Here is a 25,656-nt window from a genome sequence, read left to right as displayed (position 1 = left end):
ATTACAAGAAAAGCACAGGAAAACTTTCTCGGTCCTGCTCCGGCGGAAATCAGCCATTTCTGTCACTCCCAGCCGGTTTCTGACCCCGGACCAGGACGTCGCCCACCCCCCGCCGTCTGACTCCCCGCCCCATGGGACGCGAGCTCGAACACGAGCCGGCATCCGAGCGCAGAGCCCGAGCTCGCGCGACAACCGAAGGCGGGACCTCAAAACGAATTTGCGCAGAGAGATCCACCTAGGTCTGAGTCTTCTCCAGGATGCGCGCCAGCGCACGGCGCCTGCGCAGTTCAGGGCGTTGGCTCACTCTCCAGACAAGGGGGTGGGCGTGGACGGTGGCGCATGCTCGCGGAGCCGGTTCCAGGGCGGGGCCTTCCACGGCGGGGTTGGGGGGACAGTGTGTTCAGAGAGCGCCTGCGCGGGCAGAGGGCGGTGGCTTGTTCTTGGTGGGTGCTGGCTTCCACTCCTTTCCGGAGGTGTGGACGCCGACCTCAGCGGAGAAACGCAACTGAGGTAGGTTTCCCGTGGGCAGCTCGGGCGACTGGACCGCGCGTAAAGCTGGACATGACAGGGGAGGGGGGAGTACACTCCCGAGGTGTGCGTCAGCCGGCGCACCGAGGCCGCCGTTCTCCTTCCCGGGATCCCCGCGCCTTCCTGCTTCTGCTAGCCCCTGACCACTGGCTCGGCGCCCCGCCCACAAGGCCACGCCCCCATCGCGCCACGCCCACGACCCCGCACCCTTTGCCTCACTGCCCGGCTGTCTTCCCAACCACGCCCACAGTGCCCGCCCCTCCCACAGCCACGCCCACTTTCCCGTCTGTCTTTGGCATCCGGGACCACCCTCTCCGAGCGCAGGTCCCATTCTCTTCCCCCACTACTCATTCCGCTCTTGCATCACGCCCCGCCCCTCCCTTCATCCTCCCTTCCCCTATTTCTCTCTCTAGCCCACGGGCCACCTGCCCTTCAGGGCCCTATCCCCCAACCGTGCCCCGCCCCTTAGCCGAGCACCGCCCTATTATTCCGCCCCGCCCACCCTGTCCCCGTCCATCAATACGGCCACACCTCATCTTCCGGCCCCGCCCCATCCTGGCCTCAATGCAGTTTCCAGTGAAAATGCAATGTATGTGTATTAGTATTTGTAATTATAAACGTCACAAAAACAAGTACTAGGTATTGACTGATAATGTGAAGCACTCATTTCAAACGAGGAATTGCTGCGTAACTGAAAAAACACACATCCATAGCAGAGCACGATGTGAGTTACACTGTCACTGAAAGAATAAGATTGAAACTGAAAAGTCTCTGGGAGGTGCAGACCTTGGTTCCTGTTAGTGGAAACGTTTTAAAGCCCCAGATAGGAAATTTTAATTGGAGTCACAGTTGTCAGGGTTCCAGGTTAAGGGTTGACATCAATTTATTGTTTTAAATTTTCCCAGTGATCTAAGAGAAAGTAACAGGCTTTGGCCAATAAACAGTTAACACTTTGCAGGCTAGTGATGAAAATATACACTGTTTGGAGTTCATAAATTTTAAATGTTTTCAGTTGATTTTGTAAGAGTTGTGTTTATAAATTTCATTTCCATTCATTGTTCACATTCCATTTGGTAGAAGACCTTTTTCATGGACCTTAAAAGATAAGTGAACATTATGATGCAACATAACAAGCGTTTTCTCATTTTCTCTTTTTTAAAAAATAGAAATGAAGGGGAAAATGAAACATTAAAGCAGCAGTTATGTACAGATCCCAAAGGAACCATGGCAACACCAGGTGACTGCCCCAGAAATGAGTTGCAGGTAATTTCGGTTCTGCTATTCGAGAACTTGTATTTAAAGACTGGGACCATTACAGAGAGTGGAGCTCACTCAGTCACGAAGTGATGGTGATTTCCTTGGACCTTGGAAGGTGGCCACTAACCAGGGGCTGCTTAAACAGAGGAAGTGCGCTGTGAGGTCACACAGGACATTACGAATTGGGCATTGTAAATACCTCCCAGGAATCTAGGGTTCCATTTTTGACAGTTGAGCTGGTGAAGCAAGCACAGGTTTTTTTTAGTTGTTAAAAACATCCCAGACAGAATATATTAGACACGGGTTGGATATTAGAAAAGATTTATATATTTATGCTTATTTTCTGCTTGTAACACGTATCATTCAAGTTAACAGTAAAAAAAAAAAGTCACCTTAAATTTCAAGGAATGTTGATTATGTAAAATTAAAAAACAGAATAATAAATAGTGTTTTTTTAAAAACATTTTCATGTCTGTGATATCAATTTTGATGTTTCTTTTTTTCTCTTTTCATTCTAATTATTGTTCTAAATTCATGTGGCTTTTATATATAGAATTTTATTTGTAGTTGGATCATTTCGCTTATCTGTTTCTTAAAATTATCATAAAATGTTTTAATTTTGTGGATGTCTTAATTTTCTTTTGAGAAATTAAAAAGTACTGGAACATTTATAGAATCAGTTCAGTTCAGTCGCTCAGTTGTATCCGACTCTTTGGGACCCCATGGACAGCACACCAGGCCTCCCTGTCTATCACCAACTCCCAGAGTTTACTCAAACTCAAGTCCATTGACTTGGTGATGCCATCCAACCATCTCATCCTCTGTCGTCCCTTCTCCTCCCACCTTCAATCTTTCCCAGCATCAGGGACTTTTCAAATGAGTCAGTTCTTCACATCAGGAGGCCAAAGTACTGGAGTTTCAGCTTCAACATCAGTCCTTCCAATGAATATTCAGGACTGATTTCCTTTAGGGTAGACTCATTGGATCTCCTTGCAGTCCAAGGGACTCTCAAGAGTCTTCTTCAATACCACAGTTCAAAAACATCAATTCTTCTGTGCTCAGCTTTCTTTATAGTCCAGCTCTCACATCCATACATGACTACTGGAAAAACCATAGCCTTGACTAGATGGACCTTTGTTGGCAAAGTAACGTCTCTACTTATTAATATGCTGTCTAGGTTGGTCATAACTTTCCTTCCAAGGAGTAAGCGTCTTTCAATTTCATGGCTGCAGTCACCATCTGCAGTCAATTTGGAGCCCCCCAAAATAAAGTCAGCCACTGTTTCCCCATCTATATGCCATGAAGTGATGGGACCAGATGCCATGATCTTAGTTTTCTGAATGTTGAGCTTTAAGCCAACTTTTTCACTCTCCTCTTTCACTTTCATCAAGAGGCTCTTTAGTTCTTCGCTTTCTGTCATAAGGGTTGGTGTCATCTGCGTATCTGAGGTTACTGATATTTCTCCCAGCAATCTTGATTCCAGCTTGTGCTTCATCTAGCATTTCTCATGCTATAACTCTGCATATAAGTTAAATAAGCAGGGTGACAGTATTTATAGAATAATACTGCAAAAAATTACATATTACAGAGAAATGGAAACTTGCTAACATTTTGTCATATTTACTTCAGAATATAAGTATGTGTATATATATATAAATATGAATGAATGAGAAAACCATGAATAAAGTCTGTTCCCCAGTCCCATTCTTCTTCTATCTCAAGGGCAAACACTACTATAAATTATGAATTGATCTTTGTGTTTCTGGACCGTTTTTTATACTTTTATACCTTATGTAGGTATCTTTGAGCAATATATGATATTGTTTGTGTGTGCTTTTTAGAATTTACCTAAGTGGAGGAAATTTAAAATTTTCTGGGCTATCCAGAGTATGTTGCTTAATTTCTAGACATTTGGGAAATTTTATATTTTTGTTATTACTTTTGGTTTTACTTAATGTTTGGTCTGAAAATGCAACATTTCAGTCTTTGAAAATTTACTCATGCCTGCTTTATGGTCTCATTGTAAGGCCTATTTGGCCTTACACTGGTCTCATTGTAAGCTGTATGGTCTCACTGTAAGACCCTGTTTGGCCTTGGATGCTGCGTGTATACTTTCAGAGACTAAGTCATCCTGCAGTTGTGGGGTGTAGTGTCCAGTGTTGTCACTGTCAGATGGGCCATTTTTTTTTTTCCCCTAAGTTTCTCACTTGTGTCCAACTCTTTGCGACCCCATGGGCTATATAGTCCATGGAATTCTTCAGACCAGAACACTGGAACTGGTGACATTTCCCTTCTAGAGATTGAACCCAGGTCTCCCACATTGCAAGCGGATTCTTTACTAGCTGAGCCACAAGGGAAGCCCAAGAATACTGGAGTGGGTAACCTATCCCTTCTCCTGTGGATCTTCCCCACCCAGGAATCGAGCAGGGGTCTCCTGCGTTGTAGGTGGATTCTTTACCAACTGAGCTATCAGGGTGTCATCACCGTCATATGGGTCATTAGTATTGCTCAAATCTCTGGATTCCGTCTGATGTTTTGTCCATTTGTTCTGTCAAATACTGAGAGAGATGAGTTTCAAAAATCTCTGCTGTGATTGTGGATTTGTCTTTTTTTTTTGTTACTTCCATTTGGATCTGTCACTTTTTGCTTCATATATTTTGAATCTGTTACTTGGTACATATGTTTAGGTTAGTATTTGTTTACTAGGTTAGTTGACCCTTTTATTTTTATGAAGTCTCTCTTTTTACCTATTAATACTTCTTGCCTAGCATCTACTTTGTCTTATATTAATTTAGCTGTACCAGCTTTCTTAACGGTTAGTATTTGCATGGCACACAGACACATATATATCTATATTTTCAACTAGTCTAACTCTATATATTTAAAGTATTCCTCTTGTAAAGAGCCTGTAGTTGTGTCTTTTATTTTCCTGTTAGGTAATTTTTGCCATTTAATTAGAGTGTTCAGTCTGTTAACATTTAACATAATGAGTCTAACATCTTGCTATTTGTTTCCTTTTTGTCACAGTTCTTCCTTTTTACCTTTTTCCAATCTTGCCTTTTAGATTAATAAAATATTTTCTATAATTCCATGTTATCTCCTCGATTAACTTTTTAGCAGTACCTTTTTATATCATTCTAGTGGTTACCCAAGAAATTATGTTGTGTATCCTTAACCTATCCCAATCTTTTTTTTTTTTTTTTTGACCTCTTCACAACTAAGATCATGCCATCTGGTCCCGTCGCTTCATGGGAAATAGATGGGGAAACAGTGGAAACAGTGTCAGACTTTATTTTTCTGGGCTCCAAAATCACTGCAGATGGTGATTGTAGCCATGAAATTAAAAGACGCTTACTCCTTGGAAGAAAAGTTATGACCAACCTAGATAGCATATTGAAAAGCAGAGACATTACTTTGCCAACAAAGGTCTGTCTAGTCAAGGCTATGGTTTTTCCAGTGGTCATGTATGGATGTGAAAGTTGGACTGTGAAGAAAGCTGAGTGCTGAAGAATTGATGCTTTTGAACTGTGGTGTTGGAGAAGACTCTTGAGAGTTACTTGGACTGCAAGGAGATCCAACAAGTCCATCCTAAAGGAGACCAGTCCTGGGTGTTCATTGGAAGGACTGATGCTGAAACTGAAACCCCAATACTTTGGCTACCTGGTGAAGAGTTGACTCATTGGAAAAGACCCTGATGGTGGGAGGTATTAGGGGCAGGAAGATAAGGGGACGACAGAGGATGAGATGGCTGGATGGCATCACCGACTCGATGGACATGAGTTTGAGTGAACTCCGGGAGTTGGTAATGGACAGGGAGGCCTGGCATGCTGTGATTCATGGGGTCACAGACAGTCAGACACGACTGAGCTACTGAACTGAACTGACAATGTAAGAATCCTCCAAATTAGTTCCATTTACCAGCCCCTATTTTTGTGCTGTGTTGTAACATATTTTACTTCTATACATGTTATAAACCCCACAATAAATTATTGCTGTTTCTCTGTACTATCAGAAGTCTTCTTTATAAAGTGTAAGTAATAGTGTTTCCCCACATATTTACCCTTTCTGGAGTCTTTACACATAGCACTCTGCAAAAACTCAAGTCAGTCACCCCATGCACTGCTGGTGAAGTGCCTCACCCTTTATGGAAAGAACCTGACAAATGTTTGAATGAAAACTGTGCCTATGTTTCAGCCATGTCAGTCTATCCCATAGAGACAAAATGTCATCGTGTCAGGATAAATGTGTGCAGATGTTTGTGGACATAGAGAAAGTCCATCAGTAAAGGACGACTGAAGACTCAGGCAGAATTCTGCTGTGTGATGTTAAGTAGCCACTGAACATTATAAGTTAGAGTTCTGCAGGTGGGGAGTTTTCCGCAAGGTATTATGTGAGTGAAAAAAGAAAAAAAATTTAAAAAGTGGCTGTGCAATCTTTGACAGAAAGCTAGGTCAATAGAAAAAATAAACTGAGTGTGTACGTATGTACGTGTGCGGGCACAGGTGTGACATGAGCATGGAGAGGTGTGGGGACCTCCTGCCGCTCCATGCTCTACATGGACAGTAGGCAGCTGAGGATAGGGGGTGTTGGGGAGCCAGTGGCCGCGAGAGTGGAGCTGAATGGGATGAGAGTGAGTGGAAAAGAATCGAGTAGAGAGATGAAGAGTGACATAGACGGACAGAGATGGAGAGAGAGGCAGAGAGGAAGGGGGAGGAGTGGCTGCCCCCATCACCTCCCTTTCTCCCTTGCTCTGATCAGGAGGAGGAGGACCCTACCACGCAGGCTGAGGAGGAGCACCTCCAGGGGGCTGTGCATCCGGAGGAGTTCGTGGCCATTGCAGACTATTCTGCCACCGACGAGACGCAGGTAGCCATGTGGGTTTATTCTTTGTGGGTTCAGCATGTTCAGTGGCAGGATTAATGTCAATGCAGAAGTCAGCAGATTGAAATAGAGAGGTATTCAGATACTTCACAGCAACAGAAGACCCACCTGTGACCCTTCCAGCCTAACAGATTCAGGTCCGAAGCCTGATGTGTAGGATCCTTGGGTGAGGAATGGGGTGGGAGAGGAGGTACCTGCTTCACCTTCTGCTTTGAAACCCTTACTTGTAACCTATTTAGCGAAGGAAAATTGGGTGTAAAATAAAAACATCTACCTGATGCAGCTTTCTTTACTGTGTAATAGTAATTTCTTAGCGTAAGCCTCCAGCAACTGAATCCGTTACCACCTAGCTGAGTTACGGTGAAGGGGCTGTTAGGAATTCTCTTCTAAGAAATTCAAGCTGTTCGAAAATGTTTGATCTTTCTTGTTAAGGTCTGCTTTTGTTTCTTGTAGATTTCCACAGAAATCTCGAAATGCTAGTGTGATTTTTATAGACTGTCAGTTGATGTCCTTCCCATGGACTCCTTACTGCAATTGCTGTGATTTGGGACCAGTGATGGAGGTTTATCACTGAGCCACAACTGAAATACCAACTGCAGGTTTTTCTTTAGTTTTCATTTCTATATGTGTTTCTCTAGCTCAGCTTTTTGAGAGGAGAAAAGATCCTCATCCTGAGACAAACCACTGCAGACTGGTGGTGGGGCGAGCGTGCGGGCTGCTGTGGGTACATCCCGGCGAACCACCTGGGGAAGCAGCTGGAAGACTGGGACCCCGAGGATTCCTGGCAGGATGAGGAGTACTTCGGCAGCTATGGAACCCTGGTATGCCTCCTGCCCGCCCAGCCAGGCAGAGCCGCTTGCCACTCTCTGGTTTTAGGTTCTAACTTTAAAAATAATTTCCAGGCTTCAGCTCAACTGTTCAGAATGGGGCCTGCAGATGTTTTCTTCAGCTCAGCTGCTCAGCTCTGCCATCCAAGTGCTGAAGCAGACTTAAAAATTTCAGTGAGCAGGTCTGCGTTCCAATAAAACATTATAGACACTGAAATTTGCCTTCCATATGATTTCATGTGTCGTGTTTTTGGATTTTTAAAAACCATTTAAAAATGTAAAAGCCAATCCTGGCTTGCAGGCCATACAAAAGCAGGTGATGGACTGGATTGGCTGTAATGTACCAATTCCTGGTTTAGAGATACTATCTGAGCAATGGAATTTTAAACTTTTCTCAGTGTTTAAAAAAAAGTAGTAAATTTTACTGTAAAAATAAAATGTAAAAAGTTGTGTAAATCAGTAGTTTTACCTATAAATAACTAGCTTATTAGTTTGGTTTTTTCCAGTGTGAATAACGACCCAAAGTCCTATGGTCCAGACAACCCTGTTTATATTTTAGACTAAATAAAATAGATACTTGAATGATGAACGTTTCAAATACGGTAGATTCAGTCCTGTAAGGTTAATAAGGCGACGTTAAAAGGTGTTGTTTGTGAATGTGTGTAGAAGTGGTGGATCTGGAGATCAGGGACTGGATTCCCCTTAGAATTTGGGTGATGGTTACCGGTAAAGGGGGTCCGTGTTTGGTGAGGCCAGGTGGGAAGGCCTGGGGTGCTGGCAGGGTTCCAAGTGGGTGTGGGTACAAGAGTGTTTGCACTGTTGCTATGTTGGGTGAAATCTACAGGTGCTTTTTCGTGTACTTTTTTGTAGATATGTATTCTGCTTGTGTGTGCTCAGTGATGTCCAACTCTCTGTGATCCCATGGGCTGTAGCCCATCAGGCTGCTTTGTCCATGGGATTTCACAGGCAAGAATACTGGAGTGGGTTGCCATTTCCCGCTCCAGGGGATCTTCATGACCCAGGGATCTTACCCTCATCTCTTGTGTCTCCTGCATTGGTAGACAGATTCTTTACCCCTGAGCCACCTGGGAAGCCCCCATCCTATTGGATCATTAAAAATGTTAAAGTAAATGAAAAACCACTGACGCATGTACATGCTTGTTGTTCAGTCTCTCAGTCACGTTCAACTCTTTGTGACCCCCATGGACTGCAGCATACCAGGCCTCCCTGTCCCTCACCAACTACTGGAGTTTGCCCAAGTTCACGTCCTGTTGCTCAAATTCATGTCTAAATTCATACTATCCAACCATCTCATCCTCTGTTGTCCCCTTCTCCTCCTGCCCTCAGTCTTTCCCAGCATCAGGGTCTTTTCTAATGAGTCAGCTCTTCGCATCAGGTGGCCATAGTATGGGAGCTTCAGCATCAGTCCTTCCAATGAATATTCAGGATTGTTCTCCTTCAGGATTATCTGGTTTAATCTCCTTGCTGTCCAAGGGACTCTCAGGAGTCTTCTCCAGCACCATAGTTCGATAGCATCAATTCTTTGGTTCTCAGACTTTCTTATGGTCCAGCTCTCACATCCATACATGACTATTTGGACCTTTGTTAGCAAAGGGGTGTCTGCGTTTTAATATGCTGTCTAGGTTTGTCATTGCTTTCCTTACAAGAAGGAAGCGTCTTCTCATTTCATGGTTGCTGTCACCATCCACACTGATTTTGGAGCCTAAGAAAAGAAAATCTGCCACTGTGTACATGCTTAGAGGTTTCCGTCTAGTAAGAAAGAGTTAATGAGAAGATGAGGTCTGTCTCTTCTGTGAGATTTCTCCCAACAGCAGTGTAGATAGTCTAAGTCTAAGCTGCATCTGTTTTATTCTTTTAAATTTATGGAAAAGGAGTAGTCCCCATACACTGTTAGCACCTTTCTCACATGGCTGTACTGCTTTGGAAGTCTCTTCTTTTCAGTAGCTCCAGTGCGTTGATTTTGAAAGGATCATGTTTGCTTTTCGTCATGCTAAGTGATGCTGTAGTGGATGTCCTCCTCCTTGAATCCTGCTCCTCTTTGCTAGATTCCCACTGGGTGGGTTTGAGGGGGATGTGTGTATGAGTTTTTCTGGGGTGGATCAAGCCAAGCCACCCGCCTGGAAGGTCGGCTGAGTGTACGCCTCCCAGCGGCGCAGAGGGTGCCTTTGCTACAGGTCTTCACAGAAAAAGCTGCCAGCTGAAAAAAGATTTCCCATCTTAAAGGCAAAAAAACATGTATCTCGGTTTTGATTTACCTTTTTAGCATTTTCATGGCCTGAAGTGTTTATTTTTTGAAACTAATTTTATTACTGTTTTGTTGTGCTCCGCCTTTGCCCCTACCCCATTGGTTTTATGGAAAGTGTGTGTGAATTTAGGGAGGAGTGACATCTTTGTGGTGATACGCCGACTCTCCTCGTTTCTTAACCCTTGTGTTACGTCTCTTTAAGTTTTGAGGTTTTGATCGTACATGGTTGTGTACCTTTCTAGGTGAATCTGTAGATGTTTTTGTGTCTTATTGTAAATAGTCGGGAAAGTGCTGTTCAAGTCTGTTGGATTAAGTTAGCTGATACTGTTGTTTACATCTGTGTCTCTTAGGATTTTCTACTTGTCAGTTACTGAGAGAAGGGTATGGAAATCTCTGTAGTGGTGAATTTGTGTTTCTTGTTGCATTTCTCCTGGCTTTTGCTTTGTGCGTTTTGAAGCTCTTTTGTGGAGGCACAGGAACCTTTAGCATTCCTATGTTCTCTGGCTGCAGTGGTTCTTGTGTTGATGTGGGGGCTCCCCACCACCCCCATCCTCAGTCGTCTGCTGTCCATGCCATGACCTGATGCTGTTTGCTCTGAAGTGTATTGTATCTGAGGTGAATGTAACCACACCTCTTCCATGGGTTCCATATCCTGGTTCTGACCTGCAGGCAGGACATCTGGGTCTCAACTTAGTCCACTTTGGTGGTATCCCTCTGTCTGTCTGTCCCTGAGGAGCCATGGGCTCACGAGGCCCACACAGGCTCCTGTTGGCGCTGACCTGGTCTGGGTTGCCAGGCCCCTGTCGCCACACCCCTACCCTCCAAGTGGTTGTCGGGCTGGGTCTCCTTGGCGGGTGTGTGGGGACGGTGCTGGGGGTGCCCCCTCTGTGGCTTCCTGAACTGTGTGGAGGAGCCCTGCTCTGCCTCCTTGGGGATGCGTTCGATTCCCGTGGAGTGCCGTCACCTCCCGAAGCCCCTGCCAGTCTCGTCCATTCTCTCGTGGTGGATCTTGGCCACGTTGTGTCAGGTCAGGCATGTGGCCGCTTCTCCCGTGTCCACCTCCGGGTCCACACCTGCTTCCTTGCTCTCCTGACTCTTGGAGAGGTACACCGCCCTGCATGGGAAGGGTTCCAGAAGCTTCTACCTCATTCCTTCACTGTCTAGTCTTGTTTGTATCTGTTGGCATTTTTTTGGTCTTCTGATTTTTGCACATTTTTTTAGGCACGGGGTGGTGTGGGGCTTTATGGGGGTCAGGTCAGGCTCTGATTGTCCAAAGTCAGAGGGTAGCGTAGCGCTAATGACAGGCAGTGATCCTTCCTTCACGTGTATTTCATCTAGAAACTTCACTTGGAGATGTTGGCAGACCAGCCACGAACAACTAAGTACCATAGCGTTATCCTGCAGAATAAAGAATCCCTGAAAGACAAAGTGATTCTGGACGTCGGCTGTGGGACTGGGATCATCAGCCTCTTCTGTGCACACTATGCTCAGCCCAGAGCCGTGAGTAGGGAGCTTCTGAGCAGGGTCTTGGTGGCGCCTCCACTGCTTAGTGAAAAGGGCAGCGTGTTTCTGAAGGCTGAGCCCACCACAGGCCATGCTGTGGGTCTGATGAGTCGCAGGCAGCACAGAGTGGAATAGGGCAGGGCAGTGAGGTGAAACCGGTGGGATGTTTTTGTGAAATGTCTGCTTCAGTTACGTTAGAAACACGTGTATCCACGTGTCAGGGCTGGGCAGCTTGTGTAGACTGCTATCCTGGTGTCCTGGTGTCCTCCCACCCCAAATGTGACCCTGCCAGGGTCAGGGTGGACCACTCTCTGGGACTCCTGCTGGGCTCTGGTCCTCTGCCATTTAAGGCCTGTCTGAGCCGAGCAGAGGTGCCCCTCTCAGTGGCCCCGAGGCAGGTGGATGAGGCTCACAAGTGGAGCTGCAGCGCAGTGACTGCCCAAGTCCCAATCCTGCCAGAACCCAGACGTAGCATTCAGGACTTCTTAGATCCTCGATTGGTAACTAGCTGCTGGTGGCCTCAAAGTCTGACTGTTGTCATTTGAGGGCCAGGAGTCTCCTGTGTCGGTTACGGATTGTTGCTGTGTATATGGGAGCTAGGCCACTGGGCCTGACCCGGGACCCCTGGGGTGGGCAGCCCTCGTGGGTGCAGAGGCTCTGTCCACCTGCACGCAGCCCTGTGTCTGCCTTTTGGCAGAAGGTGGAGTCAGGGAGAGAGGCAGGCCCTCCCGGGGCTCCATCAGGGGGACGGCGTGGCCATCCACTGGCCGCCGTCCAGCACGCTGCCTGCCTCTCTCTGATGCTGGTCCTGACTCTGCTGGTGACTTGGGCTCGGGGAGAGTGGGCAGCTGGCCGTGGTGTGGGGCTGAGGCACACGTGGATGGTGTTTCTGTCATGTAGGTGTTTGCGGTGGAGGCCAGTGAGATGGCCCAGCACACGGGGCAGCTGGTCGTGCAGAATGGCTTTGCTGATATCATCACCGTGTTTCAGCAGAAGGTGGAAGACGTGGTGCTGCCGGAGAAGGTAGACGTGCTGGTGTCTGAGTGGATGGGCACCTGCTTGCTGGTAAGGGGCCGTGGGGAATGCTGGGGTGGCTGCTTTGGGCTCTGGAATATTCGTACATCATGATTAATTTGAACTTTTTCCTAAGGTGACATGTCAGTGATTTCTTGTATGAACATTGGCTTGAATTTTTAATGCATTAAAAAAAAAATGCCTTTATGGGAAATCTAAGAGTGAATGTATCTTTCTGGTGAGTGATTTACATAAATTTCTGTTCTCTTCGAGAACCTGCGAATATCCAGTGCGTGATGTTAGGCGGTGTTTTCCGTGCTAGCAGAGCCTGTCTCCCCCCGGCTGATCTGCCCCCTCTCTGTAGCCCCCCTGGTCTGCACTGGTGCCAGCCTGAAGCCCAGGCTCTCCCAGGTTCCCTCCCCAGTCTCACCTGGGTTGGGGTGGAGAGGTTGCTGGTTTGCCCACCCAGCCTGCGCAGTGGTTTCTGAGCTCCCTAGCTCTCTGTGCTCCAAGGGCAGGTGAGAGGTGAGTGGGAGCCGGGCCTGCAGGTGTGTGTCTCCTCGGCCCCTCGGCCCACCCCCTTTCTGGGACCTAAGATGTTACAGTGAAATGTGGTCTGAAGTTTAGTCTCTGTAAAAACCCAGAGAAGTGACGTATGGATGAAGGGGAGGGGGACACCACTGGAGTTTCCAGCAAGAAGTTTGTTTTAAATAGTAAGGAACTAACTAATATGAACAATAAGAATGTTGGTCCTCACTTCTTACAGATTGCAGAGATTTGGGAAAGTGACAGCAAATGACACTGAGCCTTAAGATTTCTGTCTGGATGATTTATCTATTGTTGAAAATGGGGTATTGAAGTCCCCTACAATAATTGTATTGTGCCTATTTCTCTTTTCAGATCTCTTAATATTTTCCATATGTACTTAGGTATTCTGCCTTTTGATGTTTTAATTGAGCGTTTTATATGACTCCGTTTTCTCTCCTTTCTTAGCGTATCAGTTATACTTCTTCTGTTTTCCTTTTTTTAATTGGTTGCCCTACAGTTTCCAAGGGCTTCCCTGGTGGCTCAGTGATAAAGAATCCACCTGCTGTGCAGGAGACCCAGGTTCAGTCCCTGGGGTGGGAAGATCCCCTGGAGAAGGAAATGGCAACCCACTCCAGTCTTGTGGCCTGGGAAATCCTACAGTCCGTGGTGGGTTGTAGAGTCGGTCATGACTGGACACAGAGAACAACAGTTTCCAATATATACTTACAGCGGATTCACGTCTGTTTTCATCTAACACTGTGATGATTCATGGGTAGTGTGAGTTCTTTATGAGAACAAAATAATTCAGTCCCTTGTGTGAGCATTTTTATTCATTTGTTACACGTAAGCATAAATACACATACATGGTCAGGTACTGTGTTGCTGTTATTTTGGACACATTGTTAGATTTGTTAGATTAAATTGTTAGATTAATTAAGAATGGGAAAAACAAAAGTTCTAGTTTTATCTTCACTTATTTCTCTTTTAGTGCTTTCCTTTCTTTATGTAGATCTGCGTTTGATCTACAGGCAGACCTCAGAGATAGTGCAGGTTTGTATCCAGACCACCATGATAAAGCACGTATTGCAGTAAAGCAAGTCACACAAGTACTTTGGTTTCCCAGTGCATAGAAAGTTATGTTTACCCTATACTGTGGGGTGTGCAATAAGCATTATATCTAAAATAACAATGTACATATATTAATTAAAATACACATTATTGCCTAAAAATGCTAACCATCATCTGAGCCTTCAGCGAGTTCTAATCCTTTTGCAGTAGTAACATCAAAGATCCTTAATCACAAGGACTTCCCTGACAGTCCAGTGGTTAAGGCATTGTGCTCCCCATGCTGGGGCCCAGGTTCAATCCCTGGTCAGGGAACTAAGATCCTACATGCAGCACAGGGTGGCTTAAAAAACAAACACACAACAGAAAATCAAGAAATACGTTAAATATTTCACTCCACTCTCTTCTTGCTTTCAGGGTTTCTGAGAATTCAGGTGAAATTTTATCTTTGTTCCTCAGTAGGTAGGTGTTTTTCCCCCGGCCTCTCTCAGGACTTTATCTTTTGAGTCTCTATAGTTGGAAGATGACATGCCTCTTCATACTTCGCCCCCCACCCTCCAACCACACATTTATCCTGCTTGGTGTGCTCTTCACGCCTGCATCTGTGGACTTGTGTTTGACATTGTTGTTGTTCACTCGCTCAGTCGTGTCCAACTCTTTGTGACCCCGTGGACTGCAGCATTCCAGGCTTCCCATCACATCTCCCCGAGTTTGGTCAAACTCATGTCCAATAAGTCGGTGGTGCCATCCAACCATCTCATCCTCTGTCGTCCCCTTCTCCTCCTGCCTTCAATCTTTCCCAGCATCAGGGTCTTTTCCAGTGAGTTGGCTCTTCACATCAGGTGGCCAACATACTGGAGCTTCAGCTTCAGCAACAATCCTTCCAAAGAATATTCAGGTTTGATTTCCTTGCTGTCCAAGGGACTCTCAAGAGTCTTCTCCAACACCAGAGTTCAAAAGCATCAATTCTTTGGCGCTCTGCCTTCTTTAAAATCCAACTCTCGCATCCATACTTGACTACTGGAAAAACAATAGCTTTGACTGTTTAGACTTTTGTTGGCAAAGTAATGTCTCTGCTTTTTAATATGCTGTCTAGGTTGGTCATAGCTTATCTTCCAGGGAGTAAGCATCTTTTCATTTCATGACTGCACTCACTGTCCCCAGTGATTTTGCAACCCAAGAAAATAAAGTCTGTCACTGTTTCCACTTTTTCCTCTTCTATTTGCCATGAAGTAATCAGACCAGATGCCATGATCTTAGTTTTTTGAATGTTGAGTTTTAAGCCAGGTTTTTCACTCTCCTCTTTCACCCACATCAAGAGACTCTTTAGTTCTTCTTCTCTTTCTACCATTAGAGTGGTATCTGTATCTCTGAGGTTGTTGATATTTCTCCCAACAGTCTTAATTCCAGCTTTTGAGTCATCCAGGCCAGCATTTTGCATGATGTACTCTGCATATAAGTTAAATAAACAGGGTGACAATATACAGCCTTGTCGTACTCCTTTCCCAATTTTGAACCAGTCAGTTGTCCTACATAAGGTTCTAACCATATGTAGGGAAAGAGCAAATTAGCCAGGATGGCGTGGTCAGGGTCCTGCATCCCACGTTTTGTAAATACATGCTTTTGTAACAGTGGAGGTCACTCACAGCACTGTGCATGCACATCATGTTGTACTGCTTGGTCATGGACCACTTTTGTTCTGGAAACGTATATAAGCCCCACCTGAGAAATCCCCCTTTGCCACTACACCCGCCATCAGAGAATAAACACATGTCTGCAGTCCCTACGGTGCCTCAAGTTTTCTTCCAACCTCCCTGCTCGTGCCTTACCTACCCTGGGTTCAGCAAACGGTGTGAACCATGTAAGACACCACGTGAGGTTCTAATACCGCAGTGGTTTTCTGTCCCCTCCTCCGGTGGACCACGTTTTGTCAGAACTTTCCACTATGACCCATCCTTCTTGGGTGGCCCTGCATGGCATGGCTTATAGCTTCATTGAGTTACACAAGCCCCTTCACCACGACAAGGCTGTGATCCGTGAACGGAGTTGACATTAATTTGGGGAAATTCTCAGTCATTTTTTCAACTGTTTCTTCTCTCCCCGCCTCTCATTCTTCTCTTGATATTCTTGTTCTGTGTCTGTTACACCTTTTGTGTTCTGTAGCCCTTCAATGTGTTCCCTTTTTCAGCCTGTTTTATTTTGCTTTTCAGCTTTGGCAGTTTCTGTTTTCATTTCCTCAAGCTCAGGCTTGTTGCTCAGCTGAGAGTCCTTACTAACAAGCCCATCAAAGGCATCCTCCACTTCTGTTACATTGTTTTGCTCTTGAGCATTTATTTTTGGTTCTTTCTAAGAATTTCCCTTTCTCTGTTTACATTGCCCATCTGTTTTGCATGCTGTCTGCGTTGTCCATTGGAGCCCTTAGCATATTAATCATAGTTGTTAAGTTGATAATTACAGTTGCCTACTGTGTCTTCCTTTGTGGCTCAGTGGTAAAGAATCTGCTTGCAATGCAGGAGACCTGGGTTGGTAGGATCCCCTGGAGAAGGGAATGACAACCCACTCCAGTATTCTTGCCTGAAGAATTCCATGGACAGAGGAGCCTAGGGAGCTGCAGTCCATGGGGTCACAAGTAGTCTAACATAACTGAGTGACTAACACTTTCACTGTGTCTGAATCTGGTTCTAAGGTTTGCCTGTGGCTCTTGTAACTGTTCATATGTCTTTTTTCCTGATAGCCAGGTGTGATGACTGGATAAAGGGTCTGTGTAAACAGGCCTGTAGAGATATGGAGGGGGTTGCTCTGGGGTCTCAGTGTTGAGTGATCCTGGGCCTCTGGACTGTGAACCCCACAGGTGCTTCTCAAGTTTTTTCCCCTTTTAGGTGGGACAGGATCACTGGAGGGTGCTCGAATTGGATAGTATTCTTTCCCCAGCTGATTAGGCTCTGTTAAGTAGTCTCTCCTGATGGCAGACCCTGTTAAGAAGAACAGAATACTCTGGCGTATTTCCAATGGTTTCTTTTGAGCTTGTGAGAAGCACTGGGACTTCCCTCTGGTATTTACTGTGGGGACCCCGTGATGGGGCCTGCCTGGAGTCTTGGCCTCAGCTGTCCACACGGAGCCCCAGCAGCCTGTCAGCCTCGGTTCAGCTCCCTGCCTGGCCCTGGTTCCAGGGATGTTTCTGCTCTGGTGAGTTGCGATTCCCTGTGCAGCCCTTCCTTGACTTACAGTGAGGCTGCGTCCTGACAAACCCGTCCTAAGTTGAAAATACTGAGATCCAAAACGCACGTAACGCAGCTCAGCTCTTGAACGTCACAGTTGAGCCTCATTGTCTTAGACGTGCTCAGGGCACTCCCACTTGCCTACAGTTGGGCAAAATCATAACCAAAGCTTGTTGAAAACGAGTGCTGAATGTCTCATGTAGTCGACTGAATACTGTCCTGAAAGGGAGAGGCTGTCAGTGTGTGGACCGTTCACGCTCATGATCGCATGGCTGATGGGCGCTTGGCCTGTGTGGCACGTGGGTGTTACACTGCGTATCACTAGCTGGGAAAAGATCAAAATTCGAAGCATAGTTTTTACTGAATACCTATTGCCCTGTCATGAAGCTGAACCATCGTACGTCAGGGACCGTCTTACGGGCCTCTCAGTTTTTCCAATTTGAAGGTAGCCGTTTACTCTGTGACCTAGTTTCTCTTAATGGACTTCAGAAGAGTTGTTGACTTTTCATTTCAGCTTTTTACTTGTTAGGACAGAATGGCCACTTCCCCCAGGGCAGGAATGAAGCAGGAAGGGGTGCTCCCCTGTTCCTACTCAACATTGTCCTGGGAAATCTAACCATTGCAAGAGAGAAGGAAGAAATGGGAGCTAACAGAACGAAGGCACAGGAATAAACCCTGTTCTCAGACAGTGTGATTGCTTTTGTAGAAAATGCCAAGGAATCTCCCAAAAACTTTCCTAGACTAGTGAGCAAGTTTAAGACGATCATGGAGCACAGAGTCAGCATTCAAAAGGCAGTCACATGTTTATACACTAGCACTGTTCACGACTAGTTACAGTGGCTCCAGAATGATGACACTTGGGAAAACATGTTCAAGTTCCGGATGCTGACTCCACGTGATGCTGACCCACACGCATCGTTCATGAGCTGGAGACGGCCTTGTAAGGATGCCCCTTCTCTCCAGGTTCATCTGTAGATTTAATACAATTCCAATAAAAATTCAAGCAGGATTTTTTTTGTAGATACAGATAAGCTTATTGTAAAATTTATGTGCAGTGTAAATAAACTAGCCCTGGAGAAGAAAATGGCAATCTACTCCAGTATTATTGCCTGGAAAATCTCATGGACAGATGAGCCTGGCAGGCTGTAGTCCATAGGAGCACAAAGAGTCAGACATGACTGAGCACAGGCAGGCTAGAATAGCTGATACAGTTTAAAAAAGATATTTATTTGGCTGTGTCGGATCTTAGTTGGGGATCTTTGTCATGGCATGTAGGATTTTATTTCCCTGACCAGGGATGGAACCTGGGCCCCCTGCATTAGGAACGCAGAGTCTTAGCCGCATAACCACCAGGAAAATGCCACACTTTTTAAAAGAAGAACGAAATTGGAAGAACTGTAATACCTGACTTTAGTATAAAGCTGTGGTGGTCAAGACTGTGAACCTGGTGAAGTGATAGACATGTAAGCCAGTGGAACAGAATGGATAGTAGATTCCTGCAAATGTGGTCAGCTGATTCTTAACAGAGGAACAGAGTTAATTTAATGAAGAAAAGATAGTCTTTTCAACAAATTATATTGGAAGAGTTAGCCATCCATAAACCAAAAAAAGCTTCAACTTTAAGCCTCATACCTCATCTTGAACAATGAACTCAAAATTGATTATATCTAGTTGTGTAAATATAAAACTGTAAAACTTTTGGAAGAAATCATAGAAAATGTTCATGATTAGTCAAAGGGTTTTTTGACTCCAAAAGCATACTCTATTAAAGGAAAAGTTGATAAATTGGACTTCATCAAAATTAAAAAGTCTGCTCTGTAAAAGACAATGTTAAGAAAATGAAAAAAGGCCAACCAGGAGAAAATATTTGCAGCTCACATGTGCACCCTGACATGTGAAGAAGCCTCAGAATTCAGCACCCCCGAGGGGCTCCTGGGGCTCTTGCTGCTTTTGACATGAGGGTCACATGACCCCTGAGGGCTCCTGGGGCTCTTGCTGCTTTTGACATGAGGGTCACATGACCTCTGTGGCACTCCTGCTTTGCTGTTTCACATTTTTGAGAAGTGACTTCAGTCAACCTAAAGGGTGGTGAAAGTTCTGAGAATACCTCAGACCAGAGTGATACTGTTTGAGAGTTAAGACCCCAAAACACGGTGACAGCTGTCTCCTGGGTGGGCAGGGTGGGCGAGAGGGCAAGTTCCCTGACCGTTGGCCGTGCCCAGTTCTGAGGAGTGGTGTGGGCCAGTGGGCTTAAACCCAGGCTGTGACTGAACTCGGTGACCACTGTGGTGACGGTGTAAGAGAAGCCCTCCGGTGAGCTGGCGGCTCGTCCTGTCTGTGACGGTCCCCGGGATATGAGTGCCGTGGCGGGGGCAGGGCGGTGGGAGCAGACGCCATCTCAGTCACTGTGTCTCCTATATGCCTCCCTCCACGCAGTTTGAGTTCATGATCGAGTCCATCTTGTATGCCCGGGACGCCTGGCTGAAGGAGGATGGGGTCATCTGGCCGACCACAGCCGCCCTGCACCTGGTGCCCTGCAGCGCTGACAAGGACTACCGGAGCAAGGTGCTCTTCTGGGACAATGCCTATGAGTTCGACCTCAGCCCTCTCAAGTGAGTGTGGGCTCCTGGCCTCCAGGGCACGAACCCTAAGCCAGACCCTAACCTCAGTGAGTGCCCTCAGGCAAGCGTGGGGCTCCCGGCCTGTGGGACCAAACCCCATGCCAGACCCGAACCTCAGTGAGTGCCCTCAGGCAAGCGTGGGGCTCCCGGCCTGTGGGACCGAACCCCATGCCAGACCCGAACCTCAGTGAGTGCCCTCAGGCAAGCGTGGGGCTCCCGGCCTGTGGGACCGAACCCCAGGCCAGACCCTAACCTCAGTGAGTGCCCTCAGGCAAGCGTGGGGCTCCCGGCCTGTGGGACCAAACCCCAGGCCAGACCCTAACCTCAGTGAGTGCCCTCAGGCGGGCATCAGGCTCCCGGCCTGTGGGACCAAATCCCAGGCCAGACGCGAACCTCAGTGAGTGCCCTCAGGCAAGCGTGGGGCTCCCGGCCTGTGGGACCAAACCCCAGGCCAGACCCGAACCTCAGTGAGTGACCTCAGGCAAGCGTCAGGTTCCCGTGCCTGCAGGGGCACAGGCCGCAGGGCTAGAAAACCCTCACTGCTGGGAGTTCAGCTTGTTCACATGACTGAGAAGTCTGCCTATTGCCTTACCGGCCTTTAAGCTGATAACAGAATTGAAATGGCCTGTTTATAAGGCCCCAAACATGATAGGAAACATAAGGTAACGTGGGCCGTTAAAACAGACAGATGATCCCATTAAGAGCCAAGAGTGTTTAATAAGGGTCGGAAAATGTGTTAGTGGAGTCTCTGCTGGCCTTTGTCACAGAAAGCAGTGCCCCAGAATTTGTGGTGGCTCTCCTGGTTCCTGTCTTACGGTCATGCCTGTGGCAGAGCTTCAGGTTTTGACACAAAAGGTCTCCTCACAAGGGCCTCCTGTTTCTTGCATTTCCTCCTCGAGAAGGATGATGTGTGTATGGCTGCCTCCCCTCCGAGGGTGCCAGGAGGCAGGAGGGGAGGCCTCGCAGTTGTCCTGGGGCCAGGGAAGGGCCCCTCATCAGAGATGGCTGCTCACCTACCAGATGACCAGGTAGGGCTTGGCAGTAAGATGGGGGCCTCTGGGCCTTTCTGTTTTTTATTAAAAACTCAAAAAACAAGCGGAGAAGGCAATGGCACCCCACTCCAGTAGTTTTGCTTGGAAAATCCCATGGATGGAGAAGCCTGGTGGGCTGCAGTCCATGGGGTCACTAGAGTTGGACACGACTGAGCGACTTCACTTTCACTTTTCACTTTCATGCATTGGAAAAGGAAATGGCAACCCACTCCAGTGTTCTTGCCTGGAGAATCCCAGGGACAGGGGAGCCTGGTGGGCTGCCATCTATGGGGTCGCACAGAGTTGGACACGACTGAAGCGACTTAGCAGCAGCAGCAGCAGCAAAAAAAAAGAAAAAAATATCGGTGTAGAGGTATGGAATCTTCCCTCATGTGTTGAATCATCGTATTCTCAACCCAAATCCGAAAGTGGGTGGAGAGGGGAGTCTCCGACAGCGGCTCTGTGGTTCGTGCAGGACTGATGTGGCGGGAGCGAGGGAAGGTCTGGAAAGGGCAGGGGGCTTCTTGTGTTGCCTGGTGTTAATGTCTGGTAAAGTGACCAGGGAGGGCAGAGGAAGCTCTGAGCAGGGCCTGCAGTGTCTGGAACAGGGCACTGTGAACTGGGCGTGGGAGGACTGTGGCTGTGCATTTCCCAGGGACGTTGGTTGGCCCCTTGGAGGAGACGTGTTCTCTCGCACCATTCACTGAAATTTAATTTCCCGTGGCTTCCGTGTCCTCCGGGTGTGTCAGTGGGACACAGAAGGATGTGCCTGTGGCTCCCATTCTCGGCCACTGCCCACCAGAGCCAGCCTCCTCGGCCCTGCCTTTTGCTCTCGGGGCTGCAGACAGTGAGTTAGGATTCCTGCTAACACAGAGGAGGGAGCGAGACAGCCTGAGATGGGGGCTACGTCATCTCAGATGCTGAGCACTTACTTTTTCCCCCCAGATCTTTAGCAATTAAGGAGTTTTTTTCGAAGCCCAAGTATAACCACATTTTGAAACCAGACGACTGTCTCTCTGAGCCATGCACCATATTACAGTTGGACATGAGAACCGTGCAGGTCGCCGACCTTGAGGTGAGCAGACATGACCCTTCCTTCCTTCCCCACGTAATCATTCAAGTAAATGAGTTAGATGTGTTGCTCTTGATTTTCCCACATTCTTTTTAATCTATTCTGATTTTGTTTTTAGTATTTTTTGGTTATTTTCTTTATAGCTAACCTCTTTAACATCTTCAGTTATTTTTAGATTTATGTTTCATATTCTCAGCTTGTTCAAATGTGGATAAATTACGTGTCATGATAGGATTTGGATTAAAATTTTTTCCTAAGTTTTTTATCTCCCACTGATGACAAAATTCTTAAAATTCTCTTACTTACCATTTGTGGCCATGAGGTGGCATGTGTGGATTCTGGACAACCCCGTTTTAAGGGGTCCCTCCAAAGCGGAAGGACCCTCTTATGGAGCTTACAATACAAAACCATGTGCAGACTAAACCTGAGGCTTCAATTCATTTTGGGATCATAGAGACTCAATCTGGAATTTCCTGTTTATGCAGAGAATTGAGAAAGTGTCCTGCTTAGATTTGGGGACAGAAAATCAGGACAATGAGACCTAGATTGCTCCAGACCTTTCTGATTGTCTGCAGCATTTAAGTTGCAAGTTGTAACGTTTCCTTTCTCTGGGTTTTTGACATGTTCGGCTAAATTAGCAAGCTACGGATTTGTGTCGTAGCTACTGAAGTAGGCAGTGTGGCTGCCTGGGGTGGTGTTGTAGGTCTTGGATGGCCACGTGGAGGTGGCCACAGCCCATGGGTCCCGTGCACCCAGGGCCTGCACCCACTTCTCACCCGTTGCCTTGAACACAGATGATGAAAGGGGAGCTTCACTTTGATATACAGAAGGCAGGCATGCTGCATGGATTCACAGCCTGGTTCAGCGTCCAGTTTCAGAACCTGGAGGAGGACGAGCCACAGCTGGTGCTGAGCACTGGCCCGCTGCACCCGTGAGTGTGCCACCCCATCCCCACCGTGGGTCACAGAGGAGGCCTGACAGAGTCACGAATGTAAAGAGCTAGACATGTCAGAAGTGGACCCAAATCTCTCCAGACCCGGCCGAGCGCGAGGCCAGGCATGTGGGTGGTGCGTGGGTGCTGGGCAGGGCTGTGTGCGGAGGTGAGTCCGGGTCGCCTTGGCCCCTGCACAGGTAGGGGAGCCCCTGATGCCCTGGATGGTCAGCCTCCACCTTCTCTCCGTGGCCCCACTGCTGCTGCAGCTCAGTTGCAAGGGCTTTTCCTCTGACTCTTGGAGAAGGCGGATGTTTCCTGAGATACGATTTTCATGTAGTAACATTTCAGAGTTGCACGCCTGCCCCTGCGTGTGGGGATGCAAGCTTGTGTTGTCTGTCTGTGGGGCTAGACGCAGCAGCCCCTGGAGCACTGCCTTCACGTGGGGACTCCACTCCCCTCCACATGACCCTGCTACTTGTCTGCACCGTGTGGTTGGCAGAAGTGACACAGCCTCAGGGAGGGTGGTGGCCTCCTGGGTCAGACCCCACTGTGGCCTTTGGGCCGGGGAGGACCTGGGCATCCTCTGTGAACGTTGAGCAGGAGAAGGACCTGAATGGCCAGAGTGGACTCCAGCCGGGCCTCCTCCCAGACCGGTGAACCGGGTATGCCTGACGTTTCCCACTCGAGCGTTGGGTGGGGATCGTCCACACTCAGGTGGTATGGGGATGGGGATGAGGGAACATGTGGGCTGCGGAAAGGATACCACCACTGTGGCTGAGGTGGGGTGCCTTTGCATCAGAGAGAATGTGACAGAAGAGCAAGAGGCCACAGAGACCCTTAGTGCTGGGTGTGCCTGGGCCCACACCAGGCACTCGTGTGTCTGAGCCATAGAACTTGCAGAGTTTGGGGTGTCTCTGCTCACCCAGTGCTGCACTTGTCTTGCTCACACTCAGCCAAATTCAGAGAAGTAATGACTTCTTTTGGGCATGATTTCATGAGTGTGAATCTCTCTCTAACTGCACCAACTAGGACTGTGGGAGTCACAGTTCAGGGTCAGTGGCTTTGGGTAGGCGCTGCTGTGCCAGCTCATGGAGGCTGGGTTGACCCAGAGAGGGGCCAGGACCTGTGTCTGGCCACACGCCCTTGTGGCTTGTCTACCTCAGGTACCAGGGAATCTGAGCAGCATCCAACAGCTGCATCCACCCACCTCCCCACCCAGGTCGTGACCCCACCTGGGTCCTGTGCAGCCGTCTGATCCCGGGGCGGAGGTGTGGGGGGTCCCATGGCCTCCCCAGAGGGGGCAGGCTTAGATGGCCCCACGGCCTGTCTTGCAGCACCACCCACTGGAAGCAGGTGCTGTTCATGATGGATGAGCCCGTCCCCGTCCTCGTGGGAGACATGGTCACGGGCGCAGTGGTGTTGCAGAGGAACCCCGTGTGGAGGCGACACATGTCTGTCACCCTGAGCTGGTCCATCACTTCTGCACAAGACCCTACGTTGCAGAAAGTAAGATATGTAGCTCTAGAGTCTTGTGCTCTGATGCTGTCCTGAAGGTGGCGGGTCTGTGGTGGTCACAGTGGTGGGTGCCTGTTCCCACCCCAGCAGACTCTGTGCCGGAGCTGGTCTGGGTTATTTTTCTAATCCTCATGGCAGGAGGCGGACCCTCCTGTTCACAGGAAGCAGAGGTGCAGGAAGCTAAGTTCTCCCTGTGAGACTCGGCTGGTCAGTGAGAACAGAGACCAGGAGACTCAGGGTGCAGAGAGAGCCGAGGGCTGGGCCAAGCGCGGCCTTGCTCACAGCGTGTGCCTTGCCATGGCCGCCGTGGATGTGTGGTGGAGCCGTGTCCTGGCTGAGGCTGCAGTGAGCATGGCTGGCGGGGCCTTGTGGCTCGTGGCTCACAGAGGCCACTGAGAATCCTCTTCCTCACTCAGGTTCATGCAGGAGAGAGAATAATCAAGCAGACCATTTTGTGCTTGGCTTTATGCTGAAAGTTGAAATGCTTGTCATTAAAAGAAAAGCCTTCACCTGAATGCCAGCCTCTTGTCCAATATTAAATTATTATTAGGAAATACTGCATGTTAATGAAACTGACGTGATTTGCTGTCTGATTGGTTTGTTTTCATTTCCTCTGTCTTTCTCAGGTTGGGGAGAAAGTCTTTCCCATCTGGAGATGACAGAGCAGCTCTGTGGGGGATGTCCACTGCATCTTGGGGGACATACGTGACTCTGAGGAGTCACTCCTGGACGGATGCGTGTCCTGGGAAAGCCATGGACTTACTCCAGGTTGGGGTGGTGACTCCCACACGCACGGGCTCGGGGCTTCAGGGTCCTCCCCATACGCCCGGCACCGGGGGCCCACCGTCACCATTGTCACTGCCCTGCCTGTCCTGAAACCTGGGCTGTGTTTCCAGCGTCCACTGTGGTTAGTTGGTGGCCCACTCCCTCAGCCAGGCCAGTCCTGAGCTCACGGGATATGAGTGTCCACCCTGTGCTCTGAAGGTGGCTGTCATGCATCGTGTGTGCGTCTGTCCTTCCCGCCCTTGGCTCATCGCTCAGCTCACGGACGTGGGGTCCCAGATCGTCGCAAGAGCTGGAGGTGTGATGCACGTTGTGGGGCTCTGCATGGGGTAGTCCACTTGTAGAGACGTCTTCCAGATAAGTTATGGGTCGGCACATAGGACATGCTCAATAAATATTTTTTAATAAATGAATGGCGGTGTATATCCTGTTTCTGTGCACATAACATTTTTTCAGAAGCACGGGTCACATTATGTGCATTGCTTTATAACCTTTTTGGTGTGTGTGATTTTGATTTTTAGTTAACTTTTTATTGAAATATAAATTATATACCCCAAATTGCACAAGTCATGAGTATACAGATGGATGAAGTTTCACAAAGTAGGCACATGTG

General features: G+C 47.8%; 1 protein-coding gene across 2 annotated transcripts; it reads left to right on the top strand.

Annotated features, from left to right (window-relative positions):
• On the top strand, window positions 1-25,456 carry PRMT2 (protein arginine methyltransferase 2). Of its 2 annotated transcripts, XM_005902325.3 has the most exons (11): window positions 360-510; window positions 1,695-1,791; window positions 6,544-6,651; window positions 7,305-7,487; window positions 11,098-11,259; window positions 12,163-12,327; window positions 19,524-19,699; window positions 21,685-21,814; window positions 22,606-22,742; window positions 24,080-24,251; window positions 24,887-25,456. In XM_005902325.3, the coding sequence occupies exons 2-11, from the start codon at window positions 1,753-1,755 to the stop codon at window positions 24,917-24,919; spliced, it is 1,305 nt and encodes a 434-aa protein (XP_005902387.1). In that variant the 5' UTR covers window positions 360-510; window positions 1,695-1,752; the 3' UTR covers window positions 24,920-25,456. The 2 variants fall into 2 exon arrangements, with proteins under 2 accessions (XP_070233849.1, XP_005902387.1); XM_070377748.1 differs by lacking the exons at window positions 24,080-24,251; window positions 24,887-25,456 and adding an exon at window positions 23,346-24,062 and having other exon boundaries at window positions 1-510.
• The last annotated feature ends 200 nt before the right edge of the window (window positions 25,457-25,656 follow it).

Source organism: Bos mutus, chromosome 1, assembly GCF_027580195.1.
Source record: "Bos mutus isolate GX-2022 chromosome 1, NWIPB_WYAK_1.1, whole genome shotgun sequence".
NCBI classification, from domain to species: Eukaryota; Metazoa; Chordata; class Mammalia; order Artiodactyla; family Bovidae; genus Bos; species Bos mutus.
The sequence above is the reverse complement of the archived record's forward strand: the minus strand, read 5'-3'. Positions and strand labels throughout refer to the sequence as shown.